Source organism: Oppia nitens, unplaced genomic scaffold, assembly GCF_028296485.1.
Source record: "Oppia nitens isolate AA-2021 unplaced genomic scaffold, nextdenovo-longstitch-racon4-pilon3 scaffold7_pilon_pilon_pilon, whole genome shotgun sequence".
NCBI lineage: Eukaryota > Metazoa > Arthropoda > Arachnida > Sarcoptiformes > Oppiidae > Oppia > Oppia nitens.
In genome coordinates this window covers 1,041,850-1,068,885 of record NW_026533251.1, presented here as the reverse complement: position 1 = coordinate 1,068,885, position 27,036 = coordinate 1,041,850, and the positions used below count along the sequence as shown (strand labels likewise).

Below are 27,036 nucleotides of genomic sequence, written 5' to 3'. Positions count from 1 at the left end.
GTTATACACCAGTTAATCATTGTCTCCTGTGAGACAAGTATTAGTCTAAATAATGTCTTTAGATTAATCATTTTGTTCACTAAATTTAAGTCATAGCTTTCAAAAGAAACATAACTTTCAAGAAAAACTTAACAAAGAAAATATTCTCTAATTTACAATAAAATTAATAGTAATTCACGAGACATTCATATATTTATCTTTAAAATTGTATTAAATATTAATCGCGTGAACAACAAGTGGCAGCTATACTATACAATACCCCAATTTTTTATTTAAATCGTATATCTTTATAACAAAATAGATTTTAACTTGAAATTTATTTTCGTGCAAATAATAATTCAACAATTAATTAAATAATGTAATTATACTGTATAACAATTTGTTGCAAAAAACTATTTATTAAAAACAATTATAGTAAAGGTGTGTGGGTTTTCTTAAAATTAATAAAAATAATAGTAATTATTATTATGATGATCATTAAATAAAATAAAATATTTAATTTACTTATTTTATTATTTTATAAATTTGTATTAAACAATATTTAACCACAAAATTTAATAAATAAAAAGATAATTAATTTTAATTTTGTCAAAACATTTTATATTAACTTTTAAAAATTTGTTGAGCGCTTWTTCCTAAACTTTATTTATTTTTTTCGACAAACATACTGTAATTATAATTACTTTTTTTATATTATTATTTCTATTATGTTTTTAAAAAGTTAATGAAAAAAATAATAAACAAAAATTAAAATTAAAATAATAATAACAAAAACAATACACTGTACTGTATATGATAAATAAAAAATTGAAAATTTAAATATTTTATTATTATTTACCTTTATTTCTATTTCGAATTATAATTCTCTGGCAATTAATTAAATCCAATAAATTAATAAAACTTATTAATGCAATAAAAAGTGTTGTAAACTTTGTAGTTATTGTTGTTGAAGACATTTACAATATTGTATTGTTATTAATATTAACAATAATTGAAACCCTAATACTTCCGTACCTCTCATAAAACAATACATATTTTTAATGCATTTTCTTTACTAATATAAAAATGTTATGTAATTGAGATTATAGTAAAATATATATTAGTAATTCAAATACATGTAATCATAACAATAAATTAACATTTTTTTATTTATCTGTTAATAACTTTATTTCCAAATATGTATTACTGTGTTATGTGTAATATTTGTTCACATTTAGACCCAATTTTTTAAATATTTAAAATAAATTATATAAATTAATAATATTGRATTTTTATTAATAGAATCTAAATTAATTATGTTAAAATAATAAAAATAATTATGCATACATTATTGTTTGTTATTTATATGCATATCACTAAAAATATGTACAGTAATATAAACTAATGTAAATATATATTTTTGGAAAAATCTAAAAAAAATTATATTTACAAAATTTATTTCCTGTAATTACAATATTTGTTTGCATGTTTAGATTGTATTATTTTAAATGTAAATATTAAAAAATAATTAAACATGTTTTAATAAAATAAAAATTTTYCATTTATTCATAAATTATTTAATAAGAAAAATAAATAATAATAATAATAATTTACTTTTATAATCCAAGAAATTGACTCAAATACATAATAAAGATTTGGATTATTAATTGCTTTATTTAAACATTATGTTARAAAATATTAATCTTTACATTTTAATTAAAAAATAATTTGTTTARCAATTTTTGAAGTCTTCATCAGTCAAAGTCCACAATGATTTTCCATCAGTTCCGGCACACGTCGGCTCTATTACCCGATACTGCAAGCGCTCCCTTTCCCTGAACATCCAATAGACAGTACAATCACATTGTAATGGATTGTTTTCCACCAAAAAAGTGATCATTTTTGAGTCGGGYAACTCAAACACCGGCCTAAATACACTTTCCCTAAAGTAGGTTATATTGACATTGGATGCCTCAACAGTAATCGGACGTTTAGAGTCCAGGAATATTCCCGATTCAAAGCTATCGCCTATGAAATTAGTATAATATTATTATTGATAATATAATAAAAATTWGTTATTTTTCWAACATTTAACAAATTGTGTGATTATTTTATGATTATAGTTTTGATTTGGTCAAAAAAGTCTGGGGGTCAAATTACAATCTTAGGGAGGGGTCATTTGGCTTGACCTCCCATACTCTCCTTACTTAACCCTTCTGTATATATATGATACTATGTAATACAATATAGTGTTTTTGTACTAAATGCAGACAAATTGAGTAAAATGTCATATTGTATGCAAATTTAACAATAAAATACATTTATAAATTATAARCAATTTTTAGATTTATAACAATACTAATTTAATGTACTTTAAACATGACCAACCCTTAAATTATTATTTTTAAATTACAATAAATAAAACAGTATAATATATTTTTGTAGTCAAAAAATCTATTATTATAAAAAATAAAACATTTGAGATATTTTTAAAATATAGTAATTTAAAAATCCTAAAATAAAGTTATTTTTAAATATTATCATTTTATTCTTTTTTTAGTATACGTGACTTAAGATTATAACTTTTATTATTATTATTTTACCTATACTTTAMTAATAATTTAGTTAAATTTTCAGTCATTTACTATAGTATATTATAAYAAATTATATTTTTTTGTATATGAATTTATATAACGTGTATTATGTATGTGTGTTACCTGTAATAGCAGTGGCATCCAAATGGAGGTCCAAATCTTGACTTTGGGTTAACTCAAAGTCAAATGAATGCCTTTTTAAGAGTCTGATGGGTTGATTGGCGAGYGATAAGTCTCGTAAATTATCCAAATAATAGAAACTTCGGCCACCAATCACTTCTAGACTACCATACCGTCCGCCGATATAATTGAGATGAATTGAGTTTAAATTAATTTGTTTGCCATTAACTATACGAAAGGCATTGTCGGGAATTGACTTCATTTTAGTTAAGTCGAGGAATATTCTGTTGACGACAACCAATGTACTCAAGGCATGGAAGAGGTCATCACTGTATCGGTCGTCCAGTGAGTTGTCGCCAATTTGTTTGAACTCCTCCAGWGTATAAGCTGATCCATTGAGCGCCCATTTGCCGACACGGCTCAGGGCGTAAGCGCCTGTAATCGTAATACTGTTAAATGAAATGCCAKAAAATGCCTGTAAACACAATAATGTAAATATTAAACAGTAATAAAGTTTAAAACAATTAATATATTATTGTTGTATTTTAAACATTACTTAAACTAAATTTATTTTAAAAGATTAAAGCTTTCTAAACAAACACATTAAGTATTATTTTTATCATAATATTATTGAATAAACTTTTTTGTTAAATARTGATTTCAAGTGAAATCGAAAGTAATGTTTTTGTTGTTTTTTGATATTTTTTAAAATAAAAAACATTATCTAATATTTGCTAAAAATGTTGTATTTTCTTTGATTTATATATTTATTGTTGTTTTGAGTGCTCACAACTGTGCCACTAATGAGAGATACTTATATTTTTTTTGAACATTTGATAATTGATATTTACATTATCATCTATTGAGGTGATGGCACTGTTAGTTAAAATAAATCTATTGAAATGGTGTCCCCCATTGGCACGGATAGATTTAAATACTTGTGACAAAATAAATTGTTTATCACCGGTGCAAATGATCTGTAAATTTTTGTGGTCACAAATACAGGGCTTTATGGTCGACGAYTCGGGACATACAGTATTATTACTGTCGCTCMATATATAAGGGACAGACAAAACAAAAAGCAAACCTATAAAGAAAAAACAAAAAGTTTTTATTATATTTCCAAAAATGTTTATAACTTTAAGTATTTCTATTGTAATTGATTTAAACATATAAAATATATAAATAAATATTTATTTTTTCCTGTGTTTAATATTTCTAAAATATAATATGTATTTATTTTGGATTACTTTAATGTTTGTACTGAAAATATATTGTATGTTAATTGAAATATTTCAAAATATAAACAAATAAAAATTCTTAAATATAAATAAGTAAAATAAATAATTATAGGTTATAAGTTATATTACTAAATTTTATACATAAATTCATTTATTTGCTGTCAAATTGAATTTTCATCTAATATATAGATAATAAGATTATAAGTATATTACTATAAGTTTAAACTCTTTTGTTGGCAATTTTGAAATCACAAATCATTTTTTATATTTTTAAGATTATAAAAGAAATTATGATAAAAATTTCTTTTTCTTAATTTGTAAAAAGTTAAATAAAAACATAATAGGAATTATAATTATTTACAAATTACTAAAATTATGTTACAAAATAAAAAATATATTAAAACAATATGATATATGTAAACGATTGTAACAATAAAATTAATTTAAATAAAATTATATGATTAATAAAACAATTTCTCACATTGTATTATAAATCTCATATTAATAGTCGTAAACATTTTATAAAATTAATTAATAATAATAAAAAACAAATTAATATTTTCGTAAAATAGTAGTAATCTTAATAATTCTTTTAAATAAAAAATGTTATAATAAATATACTTAATCTTTATTTATAATTTATTTGATAACTAAATTGACAATCCTTTAATTACTAAAAATAATTAAGCAATTAAAATAAAATAAATATTGTTTGTATATTTTATCAATTATATAAGTTATACTGGTATATTAGCTAATTTATTGATTATATTTCAAATTATGTCAAATGATAAAAAACTAATAATAAAAATTATTATTATAACTAATTAATATCTATAAATAAGACAATTTGATGTTAATATTATTAATTATTTATTTTTAAAATAATTTTCCTAACAAAATATAATTTTTATATAAAAAACTATTTTTACTAAATAATAAGTTTAAAATTTTATTGTTCGCACGAATAACGATGTTTTATTAAAAACAAATTTAAAAATAAATTTAATAATATAAAGTTTAAACACATWTTAAAAATTTTAATAATTAAATGTCAAATTTTCTAATTATAAATACTTTCTTTTCTTAATTCTCATAATATTATAGCATAAATGAAAATTAAAGTCTATATAAAATAAAAATAAAAAATATAGTAAAACAAAAAAAATAACATTAAAAATAAAATTTAAAGTAAAACTTTTATATTATTAGTATATTACACAAATTTACAGTTTATTTAGTTTAAAATTTAATATTACTTATTGTGTGATATTTAGTGATAGTTCACATCATAATGTTATACTGTTTTATATAATATTATTTTATAATAATTTTTACAAAATTTTGTTAACAATGATAAGTTTGCACGAAAACAATGTTATAAATGTTTAATTAAAGTTTTTATTTTGATGCACAACAGGAAACTACTATTAATTATAATTTTGCATAGACTTAAAATCAGACAATTTACTAATTTTATTTRTTATTTATTTGTACTTAATTTMAATTTTTATTTAATTCATTAATTAATAATATATTTCAAAAAAAAATTTAAATTTGTGTTTCCTATTAAATRTTAATCTTATAAATTAATATTAATAAATAAATCCAATAGTTTTTATACAWTGTACAATATTATAAAATAATTTTTATATTTGTTGATTATGMAAAATATAATAAGATTAAATCAAATGTTTGTTAAAATTTTTCAAATGATAAATAATTATTTTAAATAAAACATGTGAATACACATTTCTTTAAATTTAACAATTATTTTTGTTATTATATTTAACAATAAATAAATTTTTAMAAACATGTGTAAATCACTATAATATAAAACATTGTTTTGTACTGATTATCTATTTTTATTAAAAAATTATACAAATAAAAATGTAAATATAATTAAAAGTTTCAAAATTTTGTACTAAAAGCACTATTTAGCACAAAAGTGTCTATTAAATTGTTATATAATAATAAAGGATTACCTATTTTGTAAATTTTAAATTTTGTTTCGTAATCTACTAAATTAACAAACTTTATAATAGTAAAACTATTTTTTCAAACTTAATGATTATTAATGATTAAAATGATTAAAATATTACATAGTTTTTTCATCAATAATWATTTACTATTTAAATAAAAAACAAAATAAAAATTAAATAATTGAATTATAATTATGTAATGATAAATTTTTAAATGAATTGAATATTAAATGAATTTAAAAAAATAAAATAAAAAACAAAAAATATTTGTCTAATATTTGTGAAATTATTTTTCTTTATTTTATTTTATAGATTCTTAATAAATAAATAAATTTTATTTTTTATTAGATACTTTATAAGGAGAATCAATATTTTATTTATATACATAATAAAATGTGCCGATTTTTAATAGTAAACATTGTTATAAGCAATGATAATAATTTTATTTTTTATTATCTAAACTTTAACCTAAATTGTAATCAAAAAAGATTGAATGACTCTGTGACCAAACCAATGTTCAAACGTTTTCATATCATTTTATTTACACAATTAAAAATTAAATGAGTCATTGTATGTATGTATGTGTGTATGTTTTGATTAATTATTTTCAATTTGTATATAACARTAATCATTATTTTATTTATTTATTAAATAATAATAATTATGTAGCTAATTTCTAAAATAATTATTAAATACAATAATAGATTAATTAATTCTGTGTGTAATTAAAAACCAAAATAATAATAGTGTTAAACATAACTTGTTATTATGTATTTTAAAATGCAAAATTWAATATTTTTTATTATACATTATTTTAATTWATTTTAAAATATTAATTAATAATTATTAATATTTGTAAGCAAAATATATAAATATCTATTAGTAGTAACATATGATTAAATATTGATGATTATGTTTAGTAATTGTTTTAATAAATTATTAATYTATGTGTTTGTAATACTGTAGTAAAAACTAAGTAAATCATTGTTTAGATAATTTAAAAYTATTTACAATACATTTTCTATGTATTTTTGACAACAAACACGACAATAATGACATATCAAATGATTAATCTAATAAATTTTATTGTTTTCATATTTATAAAACATATGTATGTAATATTTTATTACATGAGTAAGAAAAACTATTATATAATAATACATTTATTTTTTAAATGTAATAAATTTTATKCATTGGAATAATGTATTAAAGATTTGCGGAACAAATATGTCTTATAATTTAATGAATGACTTGAAAAAATAATTAAATAAATCACATTTGTTTTAATTAAATAATTATTTATTTACTTTTAGCAAAAATAACAATAAAAAACTGAAAGTGACCTGTATATAATAGTAAATTAAATCTTATTTAATAATAGTGAATTTATAATATTATATAATGATATTTAAATATTACGATTAATTATATATCTTTTAAATTAATATAAATAATTCGTTAAAAATTTTTTAAATATAATAAGCATATTGTAATTATATAAAATGATTATGAAAGTATTTACTAATTTATATGCATTTTGTATAATATGAATATTGTATAATAAAATATTACTTTTAGCTGTCACTCTGTATATATATAAAATCAATTTAAAATTAAAAATAATTAAATAAAAAACATTGCTTACAAATAATACAAAACAAACAAGAAAAATATTAACATTTATTTATTTATTTATGTTTTTTTTGATAATATTTTAATTTATTTTAATTCATAATTTTCTTTATATTATTTAATCTTATATTACTTTCTCTTATGATTATTATTGTTAATATTATTGTTAATAATAAAATATATTTTTTCATTTCAGGTTATTTGCCTTTCATTGCCGAATATAATATTACATTTGAGTTTTTCTTAGTGTTATTTTAATATTATTAATAACTATTTTCACCTGAATTTCCATTATCCTATTGACAGCATATAATAACTGCTTAGTATTAGACAATGTCTTTAAGATATTATTAAAAAATAAAATAAATTATTAAATGAAAATAGTATTTACTTAATATATTTTTGTTTTTGTTGAGAAAATGAGATAGAAATTTAATCGACATATTAACAGATAATAAGATTTTTGATAAATAATAATTTTTTTGTTGGCTAACTTTCATTTTTCATAAAATAATTTCTTAATTTTGCGATTTATTTTTTTTAGTTGAATTGTTAAATATGTGTAACAATTTTTTTTGAGTAATGATAACAATTTCATTTCATTACATTGTGTTTATCATTTCATTATGCGATTCATTACATTAGATGATGAATGATTCACTGGTTATAATAAGTTTATTATATAATAATATGCATTAATATTAACAATAATAACCACAAACTGGTCCGCAAATGGGCCACAAGTCTATCACATATTTGCTAACAATGTATTAATACTTTAGTCTATGCATTATATACAGTATATACACAATATGTATGAATATATTTTAAAAATATAATTAAAATACAATATCTGTTCAATCATTTTGTCTCCTTTTCCTCACTTTTAAAATGGGTTTACACTGTATATAGATTTTTAAAAAATCTAAATTTTATTACATTGTTTAATTAATAATCATAAAAATTGTATAGAAAAGTAAATAATATTAAAATATTGTATATCCTATTCTATCAYATGCTGTATGAGATTATGATCAAATGTTTCAGTGACCAAGATAACATAACATAACATAACATATCGTATTAATTTTATTTTATTAATATATAGTATTAAAAATATACCCTAAAAAAGTCAACRCATTTCAATGCCCTCTAAATAGGAGAGTCCTAACTCTTATATTAGTTCAAATAATAAAAACAAATTTAGTTTTAGGTGAGACCACAAATGCCTTGAGCCTTAAAATTATTTATTGTAAATATATTTTTAAATAGTGTAAATTTATATATAAATATAATTTTACAAACTGCAAATAATACTGCRATTGCAAAGTTAAAATATATTGTCTGATATAACTTTAGTAMAAATTTTATTGATTATTATTTTTATAACTAAAWCTGTTTATTGATATTARCATTTATTGAAAACTTATTTTGTAAAATAAATATYACAATCATATAATATTAAAAATATAACTATTATTAATCTAACCAAATAATTACAATAAAATATTATAATTTAGAATACAAGCTTATATTTCATTAAATTATTTGACTTATAAAATTAAAATTATTAATATTAAAACTGTAGGAATATTTATTTATGCAAACTTTAATTGATTTTTTCAAATAAACATAAATATTATTTTTAAAGATTTTTTAAACAATAGACTTTTAATTTATATTCGTTTTTAATGTTAATATATAATATATAATAATTATATTTTTACGTTTTTGTAATTTATGRTTATCAAAAGATTTTAATATTTTAAAATAAAATATATTTATTATTATTATTATTATTAATTTAAAAATTTCAACTTAAAATTAGATATGTGTAATTATAACTTTATTAAATTAAATTATCAATTTAAAATTAATTTTTATTAATTATAAAATTCAAATACTTAAATATATTTAAATTACATAAAATATAGCAATGTAATTTTATTTAAAATTTGATCTAACATTATATTAAATTGTTACAATGATTTACAATAAAATACAATTAACTATTATTAATACAAATAGTATAGTTAGAAAAATATTATTAGTATTATATATATATATATATATTACAAAATAAAATTTCCTCAAATATTAGTAATAAATAGTATTTAATGATATTATAAATTTCTATTTATATAAATAAAACTTAAAAATAAAATCTAAATCGTTATATAAATATCTCATATATTTAGTTACTTATGAATTACTTGCATAAAAAAGTTTTCTATATTTGATAAGAGACTGGATTTTAAACTCTAAATAAATCAGTTTTATTTTTATACTAATATATATTATAAGTTTACTATTTATACTATATATTTAAATCTGTCACTAAATATTATATAAATACACTCATTTCAAAAAATCTTACAAAAATTTCAAAACATTATGCAKTAGTTATGTAACTCTACTAATAATTGTAGAAAATTTTATTTTATWTTATTTTAATAAAATTATGAAATCTAATGTCTATTTAGAAAATCAATTTACCATAATCAACCTTGACATCACACAATTTTGAATTGTAATTTAATAAATTAATTATATATTGTGTTTTTTATATGAAAAGTTAATTCGTTGATAAAAAAATAATATTTCATCTATAAATACTATAATATTTAACTATTCAATTAAAATTATTACAATGTATTTAAATCTGATTATATAAGTTAATAAAAGTATTTAAAACTAAATACTATAATATCAAATAATGTTAAATTTAATGTTTTTGTTTTTTAAAAATAWAAAATTTTATTTCTTCAATAAATTTTAATTGTATTTTTAAACAGTTTTAATATCCATTGTTTACTTTTATATATATTAAGTCATATAAATWTWTATATAAAAAAAATTATTTATTGTGCGCACAGTTAACTTTTTWTTTCTCCCTTTCCTTTATGGCCAAAGTGAGAGTACAGATTTGATCCCATTTGTGGCATTATGTGATTATTATTATTTTTGTTATTTTTATTATTATTATTATATGTAATGTTCACACAATTGTTTGGCATATATATATATAATACATACCCTTCCTTATACTTTCACTGTGGATGAGAGAGGTGTTTGGGAAGTGTTGGTCGGACACTGCAACCACTGGATAGTGAACTGGAACTACTCCTCCTTCACGTTTTCCTACTTTTTTGTGCTTACAGAGCACTTGTTGTTTTTGTTGTTGAGGCTCTCCCTATCCTTATCTTAACAAAACAGTGATTATTATTATTATTATTATTGTTTGCCACAAAATTTTTCTCATATAAAAACTCGATTCACTCAACGATTTGTGGCAAAAAAAGTTTTCAAAACAAATTGTGACTCTTTATGCCAAATCTCTCTCTCACTTCATATCAACGAAAGTGAAAACCTCAGGACTGAGAGGAGAGAGAGAAAGTCATTGAAAGATACAGAAAAAGAGAGATAAAGTGAGAGTCAGTGGATGAGAGAGCACTGGGATTGTAGTGTTTCAGTGATTTCTGTGATTAACCAGTGATTTGTCTCGCAATACAAAAAAAACTATTTATTTATTTATTTATAATAATAATAATTTTTAGTAATCAAACGGTGCATCAAATTGTATAATATATTAATGATATAAATTTATTTGAACACTATTTTATACATTTTTTTCAAAAAAAAATGAAATATTCATTATTATGTTTGTGCCTTTTGGCCGCCGTCCACACGAGCTGGTCATCAGGTGGTGGTGGCGGTGGCTATGGTGGTAGTGGAGGAGGAGGAGGTGGTTATGGTGGCGGTGGTAACGCAGGAGGTGGAGGAGGTTTGTATTTTTTTAAAAAATTATCTTCAATTAGTCAATTAATATGAATTATATTTGTCAAAATTATTTATTCGATATACTCTATAATTTTAAATAATTTATATTTAAATTTTTGCTAAAGGCTATGGTGGCGGAGGCTCAGGAGGCGGAGGTTATGGCGGCGGTGGAAATTCAGGTGGAGGAGGCTATGGTGGCGGAAGCTCTGGAGGTGGTGGCTATGGAGGCGGTGGCTCCGGAGGCGGCRGTTACGGTGGCGGCGGCTCCGGAGGCGGCGGATACGGAGGTTCAGGCGGAGGAGGYTCCGGTGGTTATGGTGGGGGAGGTTCAGGAGGCGGAGGCTATGGCGGTAGCGGTGGTGGAGGTATGCAAATATCTGTTTTCATTTATTTTACAATTTTATTTTATTATTTTTTAATTTATATAATTTAATTTAATAACAAAAGTAAAATCTAATTAAACGAATCCCATTCTAGTCTATTAAAGTTTTGTTAAAATTCAAGTTTTAAATTRTTAGAAWAGATTTAATTCGCATAATTTATCAAAAAAATATGWCYAAATAATTTTAAAAGTAAGATTCATAGTTTATATTTTTATTTTTGAAAAGATTAGTTCAAAATTTCATTTTTATTATACTTATAAAAAAATTTAAATTGAATATTATTTAATGTCTTTAACGTAGACGTTATGTACATTGAAATGGGATTATTTACAGAAAAGTCCGGTGAGTTTTATTGCTCCTAAAAATTTCAAAAAACAACTTATGTTCAGAAAAATAATAAATTCAAATATATTTTTAGTTTATTGATTAAAATGTCTAATAATTTGATCGCTTTTTAAATTTAATTAATTTACTAAATAGTAGTTATTAATAAATTAGATAAAATTGTAAAATATTTATTTTAGCTGTCAATTGTAGTGATCGATATWAAAAAGTTTATTTAAATCAAGTAAAATCTAAGACAAAATTAAAATATAATTTACTAAAATTAAAAAATCAAATAATAAATTTTAATTAAATTGTTATGCAAATAATTTTAGTTAATACAATATTATAAAACAATTATAAATTTAMATTTTTATTTATCAATAGGAGGTTACGCMAGTCAAGGAGGTGGCGGAGGAGGTAAATTTTTWAAATAATTTGTATTAACATATAAATAAAAAAAATATTAACTATTATTTATGTTTCAAATGTTTGCTAATGTATAGTATAATSGATTATAATTTTTTTACATTTATAGTATAGTAATATTGATTAACTTTAGCATAATTTCAATCACAACTAACACTAATAGCTAAGACTAACACAATTAATACAATYTCTTGATAGGAGTTGTAGTGATTCTCAGGAATTATGTAACCGAACGGCCAGTCATTATCAGATCCATGAGTTGCTTATTAATTCATTTTATTAATATATTTTTATAATAATAATATTTATTGAATTTATTTATTATTAACAAATGTATACAATTAAAACTATAACTTTCTTTTGAAATATTTTAATATTAATTTAGGATATGGAGGCTCAGGAGGCTCAGGAGGAGGCGGCGGTAGTTATGGTGGTGGAGGTTCCTCCGGAGGTGGTGGCTATGGAGGCGGTGGCTCCGGTGGCGGCGGTTACGGAGGCGGCGGTTCCGGAGGCGGAGGCTATGGAGGTTCGGGTGGTGGCGGTTCCGGAGGCTATGGAGGTTCAGGTGGCGGCGGATCAGGAGGTTATGGGGGTGGAGGATCTGGAGGAGGAGGCTATGGTGGTGGCGGATCCGGTGGAGGCGGTTATGGAGGTTCAGGAGGTTCCGGAGGTGGAAGTAAGAGTTAACAAGTTTATAATTATAATTAATTTTTAATTGAAATTTTTGGTTAAAATTTATACATTTAAAATAATCTAAAAAGCAATAAATTAATTTAGTATATTATTAATTAAAATATTTAAAATAAAAATATTWGCACRAAATAGGGTATAAATTTAGTGGTTAGCATTTGTATAATTTTATCTAAATTTATATATTTATAAATTAAARTTACAATAMTTAAATTGTATGTAAATTCTAACATTTTAAAAATTAATATCCTTTTTAATTTCTCAAAAATTAATGTTGATTTGTTAGTCATATGTTTGCAAATATGATTTATTTAGAGTYAGAAACATATGATTTAAAAGATGCGGAAATTGACATTTCGTGGCTCATACCTAATGTGACGCTACGACTCAAATCATACCTAACCCCCACCACAAAAGATACATTTATTAAGCTAATTGATACATCAAAACCATTAAARAATATTAACACTAAAATTAAAAWATAACTATTTTTTCTAATATATTTGTYTATAAATTTATATTTATTTTTCATAATAACATTACTAAAATAATAAACTTAATTTTTTTAATTTAACAAAATATTATAAATAAATAGGTTATGGCAGTCAAGGAGGTGGCGGCTATGGTGGCGGTGGCTCTAGTGGTGGTGGTTATGGTGGAGGCGGCTCTGGTGGTGGAAGTTATGGTGGCGGAGGATCTGGAGGTGGAGGCTATGGTGGTGGCGGATCAGGCGGTGGAGGTTATGGCGGATCGGGTGGAGGTGGTTCGGAGGTGGAGGATATGGAGGCTCAGGAGGTGGCGGCGGTGGATATGGAGGTTCCGGTGGTGGGGGCGGTAAAGGAGGCGGCGGTGGAGGATATGGTTAGTTATTTAATTAAATTATATAATAGTTTTTAATGGATTTTGAATTATAGTAAATTTTTAATATAATTATATTGTTATCAAAATTTTAATATAAATGAATTAGTTTTATATTAAATAAGAAATATATATTTAATTATTTTATCACTTACTTAGGTGGCGGTGGAAAAGGAGGCGGTGGCGGAGGTTATTCATCACAAGGAGGTGGTGGAGGATATGGGGGAGGAAGTTCAGCTGGTGGAGGATATGGAGGAGGCGGTTCAGGTGGCGGAGGATATGGAGGAGGCGGTTCAAGTGGTGGATATGGTGGCGGAGGATCTGGAGGCGGTGGATATGGTGGAGGTATTGTCATCTGTTTAGTTTAATTAATTTGTTATTAATTTTATTTTAATATTTAGGAGGCGGTGGTCGCGGCGGCGGAGGTTATGGTGGCGGCGGCGGAGGCGGTAAAGGAGGTGGAGGTTATGGCGGAGGCGGCTCAGGTGGTGGAGGATATGGCGGTTAGTTTTAACATTAAATAACATATTTAAGAATATGCCATAAAAACTAATTTAATTTAATAATACATGTGTTTAGGCAGCGGAGGCGGCGGCTATGGTGGCGGCGGTGGTGGTGGTAAAGGAGGCGGTGGTGGCGGATATGGAGGTAATGGTATTAATATTTTATATAAAGAATATTTGACTAATAATAATATTTGTTTATATATATTATAGGCGGCGGTGGAGGCCGTGGAGGTGGCGGTTACGGTGGCGGCGGCGGCGGAGGCAAAGCTCAACTCGCCGGCGGTTATTAATAGTTGTCATTTGATACTCACTGTACGATCATTTCGTGTATATCTTAAAATCTATGTCCACTCAAAATACCACTACTTATCGCTAATACTATTATATCAATTAATATTAATATTATTTAATTTTTCACTAAAAAATGCTTTAAAATCATTATATGAAAAGTTCATTAAATTGTATTTTTATTTGTATAATACATATTGTTATGATTATAGTTATGATAATTATCAAAATCWATTATTATATTATCATTATTGTTATTATTATTATATTAATTATTATTACTATATTACATTCAATATAAATTACATTATCGACTATATAATTAATTATATCAATAATAACTATTGTAAAACTGATAAACGTTTTAATCGATGTATAATTGAAATTATCGATATAAAAAAATGTTTGTTTTAAACATATTAATAAAATTATTATTTAATTTTTTATTTAATTTTGATTCTTACACTTAATTATAAATTTGGAATTTATGGCAAAACAATTTTTAAAAATTTTTTGAGGTAAAAAATGCTAATTTTATTGATAATTTATTTTATTTGACAAACWGTCATAATGTAAACTGTTTTTTAATTTTAGTAATATTTAATAACATTTTTATAATAACAGGTTTATCTGCAACTATAATAATATCGAATAATAAAATTGAACATGTTCAATTGATAGAATTACAATTTATTTATAATGTAATATTCATGTACAAGTGTCAATCAAACACTTTTGTGTAAATTATTGAATAAATAGATATAGATATTATGATTATTCAAGTATATAAAATTTACCGGTATTGTAGATGTATAGTAACTTTAAATAATACATTTTATACTGAATTATAATATACAGTAATTGTTGATTTATCATTGAATACCCTTATATAGCAAATTATATCCTGTATTTATAATAATATTATTATTATATATTTATAGTTATAATAAATTCTATAAATAAATAATAACAACTGAATATGTTTTTAATATAAAACGTTTAAAAATTCTATCAATAATAATAATAATAATAATAATAATACTGTTAGCAAAATAACATTAAACTACTGGCGTTACCAAGGCTTTTTTATTATAAATAAATGTTACGAATAAATCACAACAACAAAAAAATCATTGTAAAAATCCAATATTTATATATGAATTTAACTGTTTATATTATTATATTATAAAGTATTTAATACAATTAAACAGTTTCCACTTTATTAGTCGTAATATTTAAAAAAAAGATTAGTTGTGATATTTAAAAGATTACGAAAAAATACACAAAAATATGAAATTCAATTAAAAATTCATAAAACAACTATAGCTAAATTGACTAATTGTTCACTTATATTTGATAAAATTGTTTTATAAATAATATTTGAATTTTATTATTATAWTATTATTATTATTACAAAAATTAATTTCAATGAACAAATGAGTAGTGAAAAAATTTATAATCTTTGATAATTATTACCAATAATAATCATAAATATCACATCAAAATCTATAAAACAACACCAACAAAATCAACTGGATTATTTTACAAACAATTATAATTTATTTAATTTAATAAAATGTGTAGTCTAAATTATATTATATATATTTTTTAAATAATGATTTTTATTAATAATAAATGCAAATTTATTGTTTTATTAAGTTGTGTTATATTTGTTATTATTTATATATTTTTAATTACGAAAAAACAGGATCTGATTGTATTTGACTCAAGACATGAATGTCTGGATCTCTACAATTTGTCTTCACTTGAGATAACATTTGATGGCAAGTCATACACTAGTGATGGATATTTAGTACCAAATTTAATACATTACATASTTTTTAGTATAAATGAAATACAATACTCGCATTTTATATCCATATTATCGGTGCTTAAAAATCATAGACCCGACTGTATTTATATTCACTGTGATTGTCAACAATTAATRGGAAAGTATTGGTCGCGTGTCGTAAAGTTAGCCAACTTAACCAATACCCGGCTTATTGTCCATCCAATAATAAGACCACTTAAGATATTTGGTTACACATTGAGTGCTGAATATCTCAATTGGCACGCGTCGGACATCACCCGAATACGTGTGCTCCGGGAGTTTGGCGGTATATATCTGGATAGAGATGTTTATGTTGTGAAAAGTTTAAATCAGTTTCGCAACTATGAGATGACTCTAGACTTTGAACGTTCACCGGATGACAGCAAAGTGTTAGCTTCGCAGACATTGTTGGCGCATAAAAACGCCCGGTTCTTAAAACTATGGCTAATGTCTTACTGCGATTACCGACCAGAACTCTGGTACTACAATACGGGTGAATTACCGACCAAAGAGATACTAAACAAACGGCCGAATCTGATTCATGGTCTGAACGGAGAGTTTGGTGCCGAAGGTTATCGCGTTTGTCCTGAACTCTACCATAAGTATAGACACGATTGGAGACAAATCTATTATGCGGTACATCTGCTTATTAGAGGTGATTATCTTTCGCCAAACGGTTGGTGTCTCAATGGTAACCGACCCGCGATATCCCAGTTTGATGAACACAATATCCGTCAATTRAACACAACGTTTGGCGAAATGGCTAGAGATGTGTTGGATTACGAAATATTATTACTTAATAAWTTGCAAAAATTTAATAAATTTTARTCATTTTTATCAAATATTTTAGCCACAAATATTATATGTAAATACAGTATTTGTCATAAAAATTTAATACATTTTACTATCATATACAGTATATAATATAATWTTATATTATATATAATTAATATRAAACTAAATTACTATAGAAATAAAATAATAAATAAATAAWATTCTAATTATTTTAATAATTTATATTAAATTGTCTAATTGTGTAAAAAATGAATAAATGTAATATCAAATTTATTTTTAAAATGTAAAATATTTTTTAATAATAACAGTAAACATTAATAATATGATAAATAATTTCAATAGGCTTTATTGGTAAAGCTATTATTATTTTATCCTATTATTATTATAAGTTAGATTAATTAATGTTGATTTAGATTTAACTCAAAAAATTGATTTATTATTTTTGTTGGACAACCAGTTTCCGGACGAGACTAACACTACTACCTTAACAGTCTCATACAGTTTAGTATAAATCACATCAAAATTAGACATAAATACACAAATAAAATTTGACAATTATTTATAAATATTTATATACTTTAATAGTAGTATATTATCATATAGTGTATAGACAGTATTTAAAACAAAAATGTGTATAAATTAGGTGCCACTCCATTATATACCAGTGCTTATAATAATATATATAGTAGTTTTGAGACAGAAGCTTTYACACCATTATAAGATAGGGCCGTCCAATACAAGATCACTCCCCAAAAGCAATATTGTCTCTAATGAGACTAATATATGTCTTTATATTTATACGGTTTAACTGTATGTACAGTACATATATATTGATGTTAAAGACGATGAAAAGTCAAGAAAGTCTCTCATAATTGTCTTAACAGTCATACCAGATGTGTGTGTGAGTAGTGAATAAGTCAGAGCGCATCCCATTCCTCCTCATATAGAGAGTTAAGTAAAAAAGACTTTAATGCCTATGATATGGATGTGATTGAAGCACAGCTAATGTTCAACAATGACAGCAACGAAAGCAGTAACAACAGCACCGATAGGCCATTCCGTAAGCGTCGGAAAGCAGTTTGCTATCGACACCAATCGGAAGACATGACGCGCGCCAAAAAGCGTATGACTGATATGCCATCATCTATAGGTCATATATCATCATCGGTGGTAAGTCGGTCACCGAACCACTACACACAACAGTGCAACGGTGACGACACTATGAATATGATTGTCAACGAKTCMTATGCATCGCCGTCATCATCATCGGCATCGTTGGAYATGTCTGACCTGTCTGTCAATTTTGATGARATGCAAAACCAACGTGTYCTGGCCAATGTTCGGGAACGGCAGCGGACACAGTCATTRAATCAGGCATTTACACAGTTAAGGAAAATCATTCCAACCCTACCGTCCGATAAACTCAGTAAAATACAAACACTTAAGTTGGCCTCCCGTTACATACARTTCCTCTACCAGGTTTGATAATATCTAAAAACTATCTATTAGTTTTATATCTAATATCTTTATTATCTTAATTTTATTCAATTATAAGTAGTTGTCTGAACACATATAAAAAAATTCATTACATAATTAATAAGTTATATAATATGTGATATTGAGGTRACATATGTTTGTCTGCTTTATAAGTAATAAACTTTTTTATAATTATCTTAATTTTCTRTTTTAAAGTTTTAAGTMTTAATATTAAAAGCAATAATTATTTAAAATTATTATTAAAAATTCACTTTACTATATGTCAGACACATTATGTCTAATACTTTTATTAAATAATTAATATATTTATAATGCAAAAAATAATAATAGTTTTGTATGTATTATAGAAATTTAACACATTTATAGTAAATTAATTAAACATTGTCTGCTATTTTTCTCTCTCTCCTCTCTTTCAATGTATTTGTTTGAGATCAGGTGCTAAGGAAAGAGGAGCCAATAGACAGTCGTTTGTCGACTGCCTGTTCATATGTGGCACATGAGAGGCTCTCCTATGCATTCAGTGTCTGGAGAATGGAAGGCGAATGGAATTGTGATCTCATCTGAATGTGTTGTTTCACAAAACACACAAAACTCTTAAGACTTTTCAACGGAAACACCACTAAAACAAATGGCGGAACTAATGATTCATACCATCCATACCGTCCCGACTCTCCCTCTCTCTCTCTCTCTCTCTCTCCCTGTCCTTCTTCTTCCTCTCTCTTTCTTTCTTAAAGTCTTTCATTACTTTTTCTGTCATCTCTCCGGTCTTAAAGCATTCATTCATTAGACCCTTTAAGATACCCAATGGGTATCAAATTACCAGTCGTTTCCCTTAACTGTATAGTCCCTGTTGTTAGAGAGAGAGACCTTCAGTTTTGCTGAGCTCCTCATCCCGTCAGCCATTCCTATCTGTCGTATAATTCCTTTTCCAACCGAACCTCTACTCTATGTCTACAATAAACCTATAAAACTCATTACATTCTCCAAAATATAGTTAAATATATATACACTTATATATTGTATACATACTGATAATAATTACCACATTTATCATAATGAAAAAATTATTATAATTATAAATAGATATTTTAAATTAAATTAATCTGTAATTATATATATATTTATATAAAATAAAGTTTTATTTATATTTCCATATTATTTATAGTTGTATTTTATTAATTGATTAAATTTACATCAAAGCATTATAATTTTTGTCAAATTGTAATAACAATGTATAATATTTATAACAATTTATATCCTGTAGATATATTCAAATACAATCGGATCACTATTACACTTTCAAACAGTTTAATATTATATATATTATTGTATTTATGTTTGTTTTATACATATATTTGTAGAAATCAATCAATCAATTAGTAAACTATTTTTATTTGTTTTTTAAAAACATTTCAAATACACTCGTTCTTTATTATATCATAGTATTGATTAAAATASTTAAAATTTATTTTTTATATATTGTTAAACTATAATTTTGAATAAATAAAATATTTGTATTATTATTTATAATTGTCTATTATTTATTTATAATTATTTTGTGTATATTTTATATGTGATATAATTACCTGCAAATATATCAGTCCTATATTTATGTCAATTATTTCTTAAATCGTTTCATTTGACGCTAACAAAWRTCTAACAAATATAATAAAAATGTGTATTAAATATTATAAATATAACAAATTAACAAAATTCATTATAAAATATTTAAATAAATTATAATATATTATTTTTTTTTATTAAACACCAATCTCGTTGAAAACTAATKTCAATGTAAGGATATTTATAAGGATCCAAATAAAAAAGTTAAATCTCTCTCTCTCTCTCTCTCTCTCTTTCTCTTTCATTTTTTCTCTTAAATTATAGATTTATTTACTACAAGTAGTGGTCTCACAACCAACTACTATGTCTKCTCAAGGTTTTAAACTATAGAATATATAACCCTATATACAGTATAAACATTGTATGTTATAATGTGTATTGATTAAAGTGATGGTTAGACCTACACTATAAATCAGACACATGTGTTAAAAAGATTATTGTATGTCTCTATGTGTTAATTTAATTAACAAAAAACGATTTAAATAATTTTGTGTTTTGTTGAGAAATAGACTAATAAATGGTGTTCACATCAATCAATATTATACAGAAATTTAAGTTTATACCTGTCCTCGACATTCGGTACTGTGTGTCACAGTGTGTGACCAGACATCAAATATAATAAATTAAGTGTCATTTAAAATAAAACATAAATATTATAAGTATAATAAGTCTAATAACTARCTCTAATCAATATAACACAAATACAATAATTAGTTTACCTTAATATCATAGTAATGTCTAGACAAATGATTAATGTAAATATTATTATAGATTTCATATTAAAATTATTWAAAACAATAGAAAATTTATAATAATTTGTTAGTAATAATAATAAGTTATACAAATAAATTATTTTATTTGTAATTAACTTTCAATAAGTAATTGTCTAAATATGGTTAATATTTTAGTTGCATATTAAATGCTATTAACTCATWAAAATGACATTTCTTAATTATAAAATCAAAAATAAAGATTTCATTGTTTTATTATATAAAAATTATTGCTTTTATACACAATATATTTCATAGACATTTCATCTATCATTACAAAACATATTTCATCMTTATTTTTATACTATCAATAAAATATTTATAAAATTCAAAATTACTCATTTATATTTAGTAATTTATGTAACAYAATATCTATAATAAAATTTAATTTTGTTTATTGTATGTATTTTATTGTCTTAAAATTAAATTAAATATAAAACAACCGCCAATGCTATATAATTTTATATTGATATATAACTATAATGTTATGTTTAATTGTTGACATTTGTTTTAAATTACAGTAAACTGCAATTGTATTGCAACTGCACTATCATAACACACACACACACACACACACACACACRTACACATAATACACATACACATACACATACACATACACATACACATACACATACACATACACATACACATACACATACACATACACACATATACACATGTATACTATACATGAGCATGTGCAATAATTTAGAAAATACATTTGAAGAGTACAATACTATATAAATTATATTATATACGATTGCATATTTACAATGACTTAATAATAATAATAATATTATTATTTTTAAATATCGTGACTCAATATGTGTGAAATTCATAAAAATTACATTAGTATATAAAGAATAGTTAGATAGAAGTAAAATTATATATACTAATAGTAAATACTATATATATATATATATATATATAAATATTTTATAAGATATAACATATTGTAATTTGTTAACTGTTTACTCACAYAACACACAAAAATATGTCAAAAACATTGATTATAGTGATTCTGGATGAAAGTGGAAGTATGGGAAACAAAAAGAGTGATGTATTGGGTGGGTTCAATAGTTTTGTGTCCGATCAAAAACAAATCAAAAATGATCATGCTAGATTGTACATGGTCAAATTTAATACTACAGTTTCCATTGTACATAAAGGTGAGTTGTGATACTTTTTTTTAACTAATTAATTTCTAATTAGTGTTAAATTATTAWATTGKAACTTACAATTGATATAATATTWTTTGATGTATTCATTTAATACAGTATCTATCTACTGTACTGTATATCATAYAATAATATAATAGTATTATTAATAAATATATAAATTTATRTACGCTAATCATACTTGCTAAATTTATGTACGCTAATCTTACTTGTTAAATTGCTTAATGTTAATGATGTAATCAATAAACAATGTATTAATAAATATATAAATTTATATAATTAAATTTAGATTTTCATAATTATTTTATAGAATAATAAACTAAATTAAGGATTATCATTAAAATTCTATAATTATCTATATATCAGTATATTGTATTGTTAAATTGCTTAATGTTAATGATGTAATCAATAAACAATAAATTATGATTTCTAATATTTTATATTGTATTTTTGGAATTACTTTAAAAATAAATATATATATATATATTTATATATTCAATATAATATTGATACTATTTACATGTATTATTTCAATTTTTGAGAATTTTTTTAATGTAGTTAGAGTTAGAGATGGGTAAATAGAAATTTTATAATAATTTATGTTATTATATAATATATAATACTATGTGATCCCCATATCTATRGCTATTATAAAACTGTAATAATGTTACATAATATACATTACAAATTACTATATTAATGGGATTCTTATTTATAAAATTAATATAATTATCTAATTATAATTRTATTTTTTGTAAATTTTTATTCATAATTGATTATATTTTTAGTTTAATGTAATTAAATGAATTATTTTTTTACTTTGAATATTAATTAAAATACTAATAATAAAATTTAGTTGATATTTATAGTTTTAATGAATTGTTTCAAAATAACAAATATCGAGACAACAAMTTAATTGAATTAATAAGGGATCTCATARACAGAAATWTCTTTTAGAAACTTTCCAAAAATGTCTATTATTTTGAAATGTCTCTTTTTTGTCTCTAAATGTAGTATTAAATCTATTTTTTCAAAATGTTTTACAGWATATATTAACAGATAATTTATTTTGTTTAYAAATTAGGCATAGACTTAGCCGACGTACCCGAGTTGACAGCAAATAACTATTTGCCGGGAGGTATGACCGCACTGTACGACGCTATAGCAGAGGGCGTACGACTTGCCGATAAAGACAAGAAAGAGGACGAACGGGTCATATGTGTTATTATGACCGACGGAGAAGAAAACTCGTCCCGCGAGACAACCAAACAACAGGTAAAGGATATCATAACCGGGTATCAGAATAGAGGCGATTGGACTTTCATTTATATCGGTGAAAACCCGGACCGATGGAGCCGTGACGCTGGTATGTCCGGTGGTAATGCCACTAACTATGATCACGTGGACACCCGACGTAACTATATGATGGCCAACAGTGCGGTCTCACAGTTCCGCAGATCATTGTCTAAACAGAGCAGCAATTTGTTATCAAATTAAGTGATTGTATTGAAAATAATTTTTATTTATTTATTTATCATTAAATTTTGATTATTATTTGATATTCATTTACAATAATTTGTTTACAAACACATCATTTAAAAATTTTATTTAATATTTGTTTCTGATATATAATTATAATATTTGGTATTTTAAAAATTATGTAAAATTGATATTGTTTTTTTAATTATGACATATGTAATATAAACTAAATTTATATCATTTTAATAAGTCATTATAACATAATTATAATGTTTATTTTAAGCAATATACTGTATTATTTTTTTAATTGTTAAAMTTTTAAAACAAGATATTTGATTTTAAATATTWTTAATTTWTAATCWTAATTTTAATGTTATCAAAYACTKTAATATTATTTAATAATTTATATTTAATTAATTATATTATAACTTATATATATATATACTTTATATAATATTCTTTTTTGAAAATTTCTATATAGTATATACTAAAGAAATTATAAAATTATATTTTAATTTTATTCATTTCGCATAATTGTTTTAAGATTATTRAATATATTAATTAATTAATTTTGAAAATCAACTTATATATATCAATATTTATAACTTTTATAATTTATTTTTTATTGYTTTATTTTTATAAAAATTTAATATTAAAATAATAATAATATATTAATGATATATTTCTAATATATTTACATTTTATTCAATATTATATTTATTGYATGTAATTTTAATATTTTATTAAAGCATAATTATATCGAATATATTAATTTGTACACAATWTTCACATTTKCTGTATTTCATATTATAGTATTCAAACTTATTATCACAATTTTAAAGGTAAATAACTWATAATATAAATAAAACAAATAAAATCATTTTAATCCAAATCTCTGAAACAGTGTTTTYTTAAGTTTATATTTGGAGACCCGATATTTGGTGACCGTATTAGAGATATGTTTGAATGTAATGCGCGGTTCATTATAGTTGTATGAGATTCCCATTGCCGCAGACATACCGACCTCTTTGGTCCAACGGTCGGGGTTTTTGCCGATGTAAACGAAAGCCCAGTTGCCTTTGGACTCGTACTGAGCCAAAAGTCGCCGAACCTGGTCTTTGGTCGTGTCCTTTGAACAGTTTTCTTCGCCGTCGGTAATGATAACACAAATTACTTTCTCATTTTCGCTGTCATCCATATCCTCGTCAGCAATATATATGCCTTCAGATATGGCATCAAATAGGGCTGTCCGACCACATGGCGTATACATTGATGGTTTCAAGTCGGGCACGTCTTTTACATTATCGCCTATATTATAAAATATAATTTATTTAATTAGAAATATATTATAAAAATAGAGGAGAGAGATAGATGTTTAAATTATATATATAATTGTCTACTTTATTGGGACACAACTGACCTGAATAAACAATATTGACGTTTGTATTAAATTTAATTAAATACAGTTTTGATGAATCAGTCTTCAGACGTTTCTGTTCTCTAAGAAAGGCATTGAAACCTCCGATGACTTCGTGGCGTTTCTTTCGCATACTTAGAGACTCATCTAAAAGGATAATAATTTTTGTCTTCATTTCGATGATAATTAATAATTCTTTTGGGCATTGATTCAAATATACACTTAATATTTTATGTGTACTKTATATACTATAAGAAATTTACAAAAGAGTCTAAAGATATATATATTTTGCTACCTTTCCAGTCGATAGGTCGACAAACAATTGACAGTAAAATTAGTTAAGAGTCATACTTTTATACATTGGTTATGCGCTTGAATAAAAAGTTCAAAAATATCATAAAAAATGTTTTTTTTGTTTAATCAAATAATATGATTAATTAATTACATTATAAAATATATTATCTTTATTGCATAAAGTGATATAAAATAATAATAAGATTTATTTAGCAATGTAGTCACGCCTTTAATGTCTATATTAAGTAAATCTTAAAATTAATAATGATAATAATAATAAAAAAATACACAAATAAATATATAATTTTATGTCTTATAAGGTAAATATTACACATATATTTATTTTTTAATAGATGAGATAATTATAATGATAAACACGTGTTTAAAAATATTACCATATAATAAACAKTTATATTATTTTATTAACATTTTTTAATAAAATCGATCTAATTATCTGAAAATTAAATTTTATCAATTGTTTTATTGCAATTACTTTTTTATCACTAATATTTTTTTTGGTAAACACATTTGATTTATCTCATCAATTTGACATTTTTAATTATAATATCTAATAAAATATTTTGATTAATTTTATTTTTTCCGGTAGTTATCTGCTAATATATCAATCAAAACTTATCAAATCTAATAATTTATCATTGTATTATGTTATTACACAATCTAATAATACCTTTATACAATTTGTATCATAATCTAATAAAAAGTTTTTATTATCGTGTATTTTTTATATTATATTAAAGATTATTTACAAAACAAACAGATTATATATWTATTTAATTAATGTAATTAGAAATTATTATTCGGTTAATTGTTAATTTAAAAATTTAACAGTTAAAATATATTTTATAAATTATATAGGTACATTTATATATTATATTATTATTATTATATATATATGCAAATTTAATACAGTATTTGTTAATTTAATTAAACTAAACTTAAATATCTTTAAGTTTAAAGTTTAAAAAATAGTTTTATATAAAAGATAATTAAATATATCATATAATGGAAAAATTGAAAATAAATCATATAACTRAATTTACTAATTTATCGTTTTAATTTTTCAGTTAGTAAKTTAAATKAWTTATTTTGTTATATTTATGTTTTATAAATATATTTATTAAATTGCTAATTAAATATAACATTGTTAAATAAACCATAATGATTTTGTTTTCTAAAAATAAATATTTTGAAGCAATTTATTATGAAATACATAATAAATCATATTTCAGATAAAAATCGTTAAAAATAAAATACTTATTAAATTGTTATATTTTTATGGTTTATGTTTTATAATAAATTTTTTCTATAATATTTATTGTATA

The 27,036-nt window shown here is 22.9% G+C and overlaps 5 protein-coding genes across 5 annotated transcripts; 3 read left to right on the top strand and 2 right to left on the bottom strand.

The window, feature by feature from the left end:
- Positions 1-1,711: 1,711 nt before the first annotated feature.
- LOC128963332 (leucine-rich repeat and immunoglobulin-like domain-containing nogo receptor-interacting protein 1) lies at positions 1,712-10,493 on the bottom strand. The gene is made up of 3 exons (XM_054309836.1): positions 10,430-10,493; positions 2,697-3,128; positions 1,712-2,007 (listed from the first exon to the last, which is right to left on the bottom strand). Exons 1-3 carry the CDS (start codon positions 10,491-10,493, stop codon positions 1,712-1,714), a joined length of 792 nt encoding a protein of 263 aa, XP_054165811.1.
- Positions 10,494-11,269: 776 nt separating this feature from the next.
- Positions 11,270-17,943, top strand: LOC128963331 (translation initiation factor IF-2-like). The gene is made up of 12 exons (XM_054309835.1): positions 11,270-11,332; positions 11,454-11,693; positions 12,012-12,048; positions 12,423-12,455; positions 12,850-13,140; positions 13,750-14,015; positions 14,172-14,357; positions 14,414-14,515; positions 14,592-14,660; positions 14,729-14,889; positions 16,829-17,399; positions 17,890-17,943. The coding sequence occupies exons 1-12, from the start codon at positions 11,270-11,272 to the stop codon at positions 17,941-17,943; spliced, it is 2,073 nt and encodes a 690-aa protein (XP_054165810.1).
- A 470-nt stretch (positions 17,944-18,413) lies between these two features.
- LOC128963330 (twist-related protein 2-like) lies at positions 18,414-19,493 on the top strand. The gene is made up of 2 exons (XM_054309834.1): positions 18,414-18,911; positions 19,365-19,493. The coding sequence occupies exons 1-2, from the start codon at positions 18,414-18,416 to the stop codon at positions 19,491-19,493; spliced, it is 627 nt and encodes a 208-aa protein (XP_054165809.1).
- Positions 19,494-22,299: 2,806 nt separating this feature from the next.
- LOC128963329 (uncharacterized) lies at positions 22,300-24,000 on the top strand. Its single transcript, XM_054309832.1, has 2 exons — positions 22,300-22,494; positions 23,588-24,000. Exons 1-2 carry the CDS (start codon positions 22,320-22,322, stop codon positions 23,998-24,000), a joined length of 588 nt encoding a protein of 195 aa, XP_054165807.1. The 5' UTR covers positions 22,300-22,319.
- Positions 24,001-24,790: 790 nt separating this feature from the next.
- Positions 24,791-25,720, bottom strand: LOC128963300 (uncharacterized). The gene is made up of 3 exons (XM_054309805.1): positions 25,695-25,720; positions 25,403-25,546; positions 24,791-25,290 (listed from the first exon to the last, which is right to left on the bottom strand). The coding sequence occupies exons 2-3, from the start codon at positions 25,530-25,532 to the stop codon at positions 24,860-24,862; spliced, it is 561 nt and encodes a 186-aa protein (XP_054165780.1). The 5' UTR covers positions 25,533-25,546; positions 25,695-25,720; the 3' UTR covers positions 24,791-24,859.
- Between the last annotated feature and the right edge of the window lie 1,316 nt (positions 25,721-27,036).

Excerpts from the sequence above, each read along its gene's own strand:
- LOC128963329 (XM_054309832.1), top strand. The coding sequence starts at position 22,320 with ATGTCAAAAACATTGATTATAGTGATTCTGGATGAAAGTGGAAGTATG.